This window comes from Acinonyx jubatus, chromosome A2 (assembly GCF_027475565.1).
Source record: "Acinonyx jubatus isolate Ajub_Pintada_27869175 chromosome A2, VMU_Ajub_asm_v1.0, whole genome shotgun sequence".
Classification (NCBI taxonomy): domain Eukaryota; kingdom Metazoa; phylum Chordata; class Mammalia; order Carnivora; family Felidae; genus Acinonyx; species Acinonyx jubatus.
This window is the reverse complement of record NC_069383.1, coordinates 55,870,115-55,879,023: the sequence shown is the minus strand read 5'-3', so window position 1 is coordinate 55,879,023 and position 8,909 is coordinate 55,870,115. Positions and strand designations below refer to the sequence as shown.

General features: G+C 36.9%; 1 protein-coding gene across 3 annotated transcripts in view; it reads right to left on the bottom strand.

Moving 5' to 3' along the window:
- Positions 1 to 592: 592 nt before the first annotated feature.
- MACC1 (MET transcriptional regulator MACC1) overlaps positions 593 to 8,909 on the bottom strand; it is a 538,854-nt gene continuing 530,537 nt past the window's right edge. The window contains exons 6-8 of one of the 3 annotated variants that reach the window (XR_008296807.1): positions 8,431 to 8,522; positions 4,351 to 4,413; positions 2,294 to 2,358 (exon numbers count right to left, since the gene is read on the bottom strand). Coding sequence is in view for 1 of the 3 variants with exons in the window: in XM_053218322.1 (XP_053074297.1) it covers positions 2,230 to 2,358; positions 4,351 to 4,413 (192 nt within the window). In the remaining 2 variants the exon portion in view is untranslated. Of the gene's footprint in view, positions 2,359 to 4,350; positions 4,414 to 8,430; positions 8,523 to 8,909 lie in introns of all 3 variants that reach the window. The other 2 variants (XM_053218322.1, XR_008296808.1) reach the window with 2 other exon arrangements.

Here is an 8,909-nt window from a genome sequence, read left to right as displayed (position 1 = left end):
TGGGATAAGAATATTAAAAAATAAAAAATATATCATTGGACGCCTAGTTTACACCATGCACAAGATTAATTCCAGGTGGGTTAGTAACTTCACTATGAAAGTTAAGCTTTAGAAAAGAATATAAACAAATGTCTTCATGATCTTATCAAGATTTCTTAAAGAGGGCACAAATGTGTTAATATGAAACAGATCAGTGAACACATTTGACAATATTTAAATCAAGAATTTCTATTCCTTAAAAAAAATTCTAACCTAAGAATTAGACGACAAGTCACAAAATAGCAGAAGATACACAACATATATCAGATAAGGGTTAGCATCAAAAATATTGTACATTAAAACACTTACAAATCATTTTGAAAAGGAGTATAATTTGGGGCGCCTGGGTGGCTCAGTCAGTTAACCATCCTACTTCAGCTCAGGTCAGGATCTCATGCCTCATGAGTTTGAGTCCGCCCAGAGCCTGGAGCCTGCTTCGGATTCTGTCTCCCTCTCTATTTGCCCTTTCACCGCTCATACTCTGTCTCTCTCTCTCTCTCTCAAAAACTAAATAAACATAAAGAAAAGAAAAGAAAAGAAAAGAAAAGAAAAGAAAAGAAGAAAGAAGAGAAGAGAAGAGAAAAGAAAAGAAAAGAAAAGGGGTATAATTCAATTTAAAAAAATAAGAGCAAGGTTTGAATAGGTACTTCTACATAGAATTGATGTGAGTGCCCAGGACAGTCCTAATGTATGTGACTTATCATGGTTAAATAGTTAGTAATGTATCTTTTACTTCAAGAGCATCCTAATACAGTCGTGAAATATATGTTCACCATACCTTTCAGTCTTTCTCTTCTCAAACCTATCCTTTACCCCTAACTTCTGAGACCTCTAAAGCCTCTAATTCGAGAACCTCACCACAGTTAATGCAGAATGAGTCTTCTTGCTTCTACTGGGCTTGTCTGTCTGTAGATTCCAGCTTCCTGTTTTTTGAGTTTCCCATTTCAAAAAATGCCATCATCTGTCTCCTTTTCTCTTTATGTTTGTGAGTTTATAATACTTTATTTCCCTACCATCATCTCAAGGAGGACGGAGGAGAATCCAAAATAAATGATCGATCATACCATGACATACTTTACCTAAAGTACTCATTTACTCCTGTTATTCATTTAAATGCCTAGTTGAAATAATATCCACTTTAGAAATCTTTCATGATGAAACAAAAAATGGTGATATCTTGCCTTGAGAAACAGGATTTTTGCTTCATCTAGATAAATGCACTTTTCCTATCTGTATATTTGATCCCATGTATCCGTTGACCTTACTGCTTAATTGCTTTTGAAGAAAGATTTTTCAGAATTATATTGATCCACTATGCCTATGTGTGACATTTAGTCTTTTGAATGGAAATGAATGCCCATAAAACAGGATCCTGTGCCATATTAACAAAATTGTTGGAAGTTTGATTATAAGCCTGGTATATGCACCGAGGTCTGCTTAGTTTATCGCAGTCTCTATAGTCAGAGATCTATTTTAGGGTTCACAAAAACTGTGCTGTTTGCAGTCTTTCTCTCCTCATCATGATTTTTACTGAGAATAGCATTAAAAACAGGAACCTAATTAATTTCTTAAAAGCTACCTCTTCTTTGAGGCCATCAGTCCAGAATCCAGGGACATGTAATAATTTGCTGAAATTATTTTGATTGTTTACTGAGAGAGGACAAGACCCATGTTTTAATCATTCAGATCTTTGACACTGAAGGAGAGCTCCATAAATGTTTGCATTTGAATGGATATTTAATGTGACTATTTTCAGATTCCCTCATTGAAAAGAAATACGTATGTCAGTTTAACTGATATAATGATTCTGTTCTATTTCTTCTATTTCTATTTGATACAATGATGCTGTTCTATTTCCTCTCCCATTTTTATCACCTTGGTAGTAGATGACGTACCTAAAGAGAAATGTAGTTGTATCACAGCATTTCCCTTAGTTTTGTGCAGGTTCCTAAGAAAAACTTTTTGTGAACTGATAAGCTTCTTTGAGGATGACACTTTCAAAATACATTATTTTTCTTGAGGAAAAAAAATATTTTCAATTGCTAGGTACTTCATTTCTATTTTTACTGGCATACTAGAAGGATCCTGAGGAAGTGTCATTGATGAGGGAAACAGATAATTGCTTTCTATATACCGACATTATATTCTGAGATTCAAACAGTCCTGAGCCTTAAATTGAAGTACCTGGGCTCACGAAATGAAAATACATCTGTTTCTGATCATTTCAGGCAGTCTGTATCCGTGAGGAAATTTTCTCATAGAGTCTCTGCGAGGCAGGCCAAGAGTAGGATGAGAATCTTTACTTGAAATCTGCTGAAACTGAGAAAGAGGAAATTTAAATAACATGACTAAAATTGCTTTGCCTATGGTGGGGCTGAAATTAGAATGTAGATCTCTTGATTCAAGGTTGAACTACCCCCACTGGGCCTGGGAGGAATCCAAGTGCAGTGACAGAAAATAGCTCTTGCTAACTTCACAGTACCTCTGTGGAGTGTACAGGGAACCCAGCCCCTTTCGTTGTGCTTCCCGCAGAGGGAGCAGGACTTAAAACAGTACAATCTCCACTTTTCCTTGGATAATTTCTACCGTATAGAGAGAACAAATGGTAGTGACCGATAAGGACCCTACTGGTGTGGTGCTAGGGGTAGAAAATAAGAACACTGAGTTAGTGTGTGTCTAAGTGGAAGTGATCAAAGATGGAAAGAAGGATACTCTAGGCAAACACCCTGACTCTTCTACTAACCACATGCAGTCAAAAGAAAATACTAATGCATTACTATTATGCTTGAAAGTTGACCAATTACCTTTTACATACATCAATTTATTTTATATTAACTTCAAAATATCCCTATGTGGCAGGTATTGCCATTTCTCATTCTATAAATGTGTAGATGGACTCAGAGAAGCTAATAACTTGCTCATGATCATCCAGCCACCGAATAGTGAAGAAAGTAAGAGTAACAACATTAATAGAGATCTTAAATTTTCATCTTTTATTTCCTTTACTTTTTGCAATAGGAAAGGGCAAAGAGGGGAGTACCAGAAGGAATTGTGGTTTACAGAAATGTGGGAATTTGAGGCAAAATGTGATAGCTCAGTATGTCCTCAATGCTTAGAGAATATTGTGCTTAGTATCAAGCCAAGTTGGGTGGCACCATTAAAAAAGTACAGAAAATTCAAAGAGTCATCCTTACCACCCCAGACAGACACTAGATCATCGCATTGTGTATATATTTGGAAAGATCTTCCATTACCAATGACTTCCAAGTGTAGGAGTTTTATCTAAAACTTGCTGAGTAATCATTTCATCTTTGAGACTCAGCACTTCCTAAGGTATGACATGCTTCTTAAATGATGAAAATAAAGACTTCAAAGAGGAGAAAACTTGTGAGAGCACCTGAGAGAGAAGGTTGTGGATGCATCTAGGTAAACTCCAAAAGTTCTAGCACATAGGTGGATCTTCAATGAATACTTAGAGATAAATGGGTAATTATGCCACAGAGGGGCATCATATTCAGTATGTTAGCTATACTGTTAGGATTAAATACTGACTTAATACCTACCATTTTTATTGGGAAAAATTTGTTGCATATTTCTGGGCTAATTAAGTATTGGAAGATTTTAACATTTCTAGCTCCCATTTTCAAGCTTTGTACAGGTCTGTTCATCCTGACCCTTGTTACACACTACATTTTTTTCTAATGTTTCCTCTCTTTAAACAATAAGCTACTATATTTCAAGCTCTGGGCATATTTCTGGACAGTTTCAGATAATTTTTCATTTAATCATCATACTAATCTAGCAAGTTATCCTCATTTCAGACAACACTCTGAATCTCCAAAAGGGTTAACTAACTCGCTCCATGTAACATGATAGTAAAATTCAGATCTAGGATTTCAATCCAGAATTAAAACCCTTGAAGGCAAGCCAATATCTTTTGTGTTTCTTCCATATCAGCAATATCTACATCAGCATGTGTACTGGAATCACCTGAAAAACTTAGAAACAGTTTCCCACTTCATACCTTCTGGACATTCTGATTTCAGTTGGTCTAAGATGGAACATCAGTCTACATTTTTAACAAATCCTTCGGCATGATTCTTACATAGCCAGTTGAAAGATGTGTTATTTAGGGTCACCATATCAATGTCTTCCATACAGTAGGAAATAAAATATGTTATTTACATTTTGAAGTAAATTCCACATATCAACTTGATGCTTGTGTTTCATAACATTTAAAGATTCTTTTGATGGTGGAACATGACACACTGACACATGGATGGATGAAAGACAGAACTCTTAGTTACTTACAGCTCCAGAAGAGAAACAGAGCCACACAGGGAATGCATGGAAAAGGATAACAGCAAGCTGGAGCTGTGGAGACAGTTGATATTGGCAAGTGGGGTGGGTTGCTAGGTTTCCCAGGGTTCCTGGTGGATTGACTAAATTTATTAATTTTGCAGGCCATGGGGCATGGTAGCTGTACCTAGTTATATGGTACCTGGCCATGGGATGATTAAGAATAATGCACAGTAAACTAGGGTGTGAAAGCCAGATAAGAGAAGTGGTTGGGGGTATGGATTTAATTGGGTGCTCAAAAAGGGGAACAAACCAGCCCCTAGTCAAGGCCTCAAAACTGGGTCAAGACAGCACAATTAAAAGTGATTAAACAGGGACACCTGGGTGGCTCAGTCAGTTAGGCGTCTGACACTTGATTTTGGCTTAGGTCATGATCTCACAGTTTATGGGTAATTCTCTCTCTCTCTGTCCCTCTCCCACCTTCTCTTTCTCTTTCTTTTTCTCTTTCTCTTTCTCTTTCTCTCTCTTTCTTTCTTTACCTCTCATTCACGATTGGTTTAGAGCTCCAATTCACAATTTATAGCTAGTGAAATCCTCACCAACGTGCCTCTGGTTTCCCAATATAAGGTGATGAAATAGGTGAGTTATCCCATCTGGAAGTTTTTGACTCCTCCCTCTAACCCCACTGAATTTTTATTCTCCATGCTAGGTTTTGAATTTTTCATCTGTCTGGGAGTTAATCTCAGTACTTTGCCTTGCTTGGCAAATTAAAAAAAATTATAAATGTATTCAGAAACACAGACATAACTGAAAAAAAGCACTTACAAAAGGCATTGTATGTGTAGCACAGTGTGATGAAGGCTTGAGGTTTAAATCAAAAGAAGTTTAAATTGCTGCAGCAGTAACTATTTAACAATAATTGTTAGACAGTGCTGCTTCCAAACTTCTTGGACAACTTCACAGTGTTGCCCAAGCCTTGGCTGTTTTTCCTTTAACTGTCTTCTCCCTGTGTCTGTTCATTTCTAATGCAGAGGGACTTAGTTACCTCTTTTGTTTCCTGGGCTTCCTCCTAATCCTCTACTCATGGTCTCATATTCCACTCCATGTACTTTATCTGGGTATTTTCCTAAAAGAGAATATTTCTACTGGTGCCAGCTATTAATATTAATATTTGTTTTTACTCTGCTACTGAAGACATTTGCCTTCTCATGGGAAATCCTCATCTCACTGAAACATGTCATGTAAGGTCCTTTACTTAAATTATCTCCCTACTTAGGTTTTGATAGTATTGTTTTCCATAATTATAAATGAATTATTCTGATTTCTACTTAACAGCCTCTGGGAATAAAGTGGACTGGCTAGAGCATGACTATTGCCCTATCTACTTTGACCAATAAATTCCTTGTATACTGGAGAACAAAATGGCTTAAAATTGATTTCATCGAGTTCTGTTTCATAATGGGGAGCCCAAAGTAGATAATGACTCAAAAAAATCAAATTATGTAATTAGAAATTCTACTTAGTATAAAATAATTGATAAAGCGGGGATTGGCAAAAAGTAAGCAACATACAAAGTTGTTTCATTTTGCTTGAGTGGGGAAAAAAATAGAATCCTTTTCTTAAACTTTCTCCTCTTCTGAGCTTCACAATTTTGGAACGTGTCTGTGCTCAGTTCTCACCTCACTCTGCTCCATACTCATGCCAATGCTTCCCAAAGAAATCTCAGCCTCATTGCTCCCCCTGAACTCTGTCCACTCCATGGTTCTCTTTGGACTCCTGATAAGCACTTCAAGCAAACATGGCCAAGGCAAAACTCTTGATTTTTCCCTTCTAGATCCCCAATCTTCCTCAAATCATTGTGTCGCTACCATTTACTAGATCAAACCGATTCCTTGCTTTTGCTTGCATTCTTCCAACCCATCAGCAAATCGTATTGGTTTTGCCTTCAAAATACATCCTGAATGCACTCATGTCTCACTAGTCCAGGTTGCCACTACTGTGCCTCTACTTCTGTAATAGGTTCCTAATGCTTTACTTGCCTTTCCCATTCTTGCCCCTCACTTGTCTGTCACTCAGCTGTTAGAGTAGACATTTACAAAATATGTCAGATCAATAGGGCACCTGGGTGGCTCAGTCAGCTAAGTGTCTGACTCTTGGTTTCAACTCAGGTCATGATCTCTAGGTATGGGACTGAGACCCACACAGGGCTCTGCACTGCGCTGGGCATAGAGCCTGCTTGAGATTCTCCTTGGTCTCCTTGTACCCCTCTTCCCCCCTCATGCACCTTCTTTCTCTCTCTCTCTCAAATAAAAAGAGTTTGAAAAAGATGTCACATCAAGATATTTTCCTATGTAAAACTTTCTAATACCTTCCTTTTCATATTTTGAAAAATGTAGAAATATTTTTCATAACTGTAGCTCTATATAATCTAGCCTTTGATCTCTCGTTGACTTCATATTTGACTTCTCATCATGTCTTTCTTAGCTCCAACCTCAGTAAGCTTCATTTAGTTCTTTGACTATTGTAACTTTTCCCTACTAGGGACTTTATGATTCTTAAACCTTTGACCTACCGTCAGATCTTCCCAAACCATTAATTTTCATCAAACAGGCATTACCACTTGAATCCATCCCTCCCTCCATCCTTACTCCCTTCTTCTTCTTTTCTTCTTTCTCTTTTTCTCTCTCCTCTCTCCCTCCTTCTGTGCCTTCTCCTTCCTTCTATGTGATTTATTATATTTCTTCCACTAAACTGTACACATCATGATGGCATGGACTTTCTGTATCTTTTTCTATTATAAACAGTGTCTAGAAAAATGTTTACCTGTATGAAATGTTGAATAAATCATTGTTAAATGAATAAATGGATAAATAAATTTATTTCACAAATCAGAAACAGAGATGTTGAGAAAATTAGAGATGTTGAGGAACAAATGTAGAGATAGTTAATTCTTAAAAAACAATTCTATGGTGACAGTATCTATAATGTAACCATAACAAGCGATATTTATTGAGTATTTAATATTCTTCTAGCCATTGAGCTAAGTACTTCATGGACATATCTCATTTATTTCTCCCAACAACCCACCAAAGGAATGCTCTTCCTTTTCCTATATTACAAATGAGCAACCTGAAGTTAAATGACTCATTTTCTCGTGGTCACACAAATCCTAAATGATGGAGCTGGGCCTTCAACTGATTCATACTCCAAAGCCCATGGTTGTAATAACTGTATGATATAAATATAACATGGTAATTCTTTTTTTAAAATATTTTTTTAGATTTTTTAATGTTTATTTATTTTTGAGAGAGAGGGAGAGAGAGAGAGAGAGAGAATGAATGAATGAACAGGAGAAGGGCAGAGAGAGAGGGAGACACAGAATCCGAAGCAGGCTCCAGGCTCTGAGCTGTCAGCACAAAGCCCATTGTGGGGCTAGAACTCATGAACCACGAGATCATGATCTGAGCCGAAATCAGATGCCCAACTGACTGAGCCACCAGGCGCCCCTAACATGGTAATTCTTTTAAAGCTAGACTATATGAACTCATGTCTATATTATTTGCAGGTACTGGGTTTCAATTCTGTTAAAGAATCTAAAGAACCTGAGGAAGAATGTGTGGATGCACTGTAAGGAGCAGAACAGTGGTGGGAAGGAGACATTACTGGGTTAGGGACCAAAGTTACTGTGGTTTTACATAGGCTGCTCTATCATAGTATAAACTGGACCCCAGTCTCCTTTTCCAGGGGAGGAGCATTCAATTCCCAGGGGGGAATTAAACTAAAATTAAAGCGATAAAACTGAATAGTCCTTGAACAAAATTCAGTTCCAAGGTACCTTTTCTTAAGTTCTCCCTCTTTTCTTTTCATGTTTTTTGGTAGGGAATTTAGGAATTTAGCACTTCCCAGATTGTCCCAACAAGGTCCTATTGTCTTTCATCCAGCCCACTTAACCCGTTAATATTTCTTACCCTAGTCCTTCAGGGTATTTGATTTTGTGACCTCAGGGCTAGAAATCATACTGCTATATCCCTTTTTAAGTCAAAGCATACTATCCATAGGGATAAATACTGGAAAAAATACTGGAATACATACAGAAAAAAATTTAGTGTTTGCATGATGATTTTTCAGTGGTCAATCCAAGCTTACATTTATGCATAAGTTAATGATATTCATATCTTGCAGAGCTGTTAAAGGACAAAAGCATACTAAGCATACAGTTATGACAAATCACTTTAAATACTTATTTTCAAACATCATTTTATTTGTATCTTGACTGATACATGGAATATGTATAATTTGTTTCATTGCTGTTATTTTAAAATTGACTCTACTCTGAAGAATCATGACAAGAAATGAACGTTTCTCATAAACAGCCAAAAGAATAAATATGTCTGTGGTGGCAAAACATCCAGATGTAAAGTGGAAAATTCAGTCATGTGATAGTTTCCTCACAGAATGCCAAACATCTGGAGGTTCGGGGAGAACTTTACAATTACCTAAATATTTCATTTCTTATCTGTATATTTATTTTCTTGTAGCTGCAGTCTCATTTGGCACATTGTCGGTAAGTA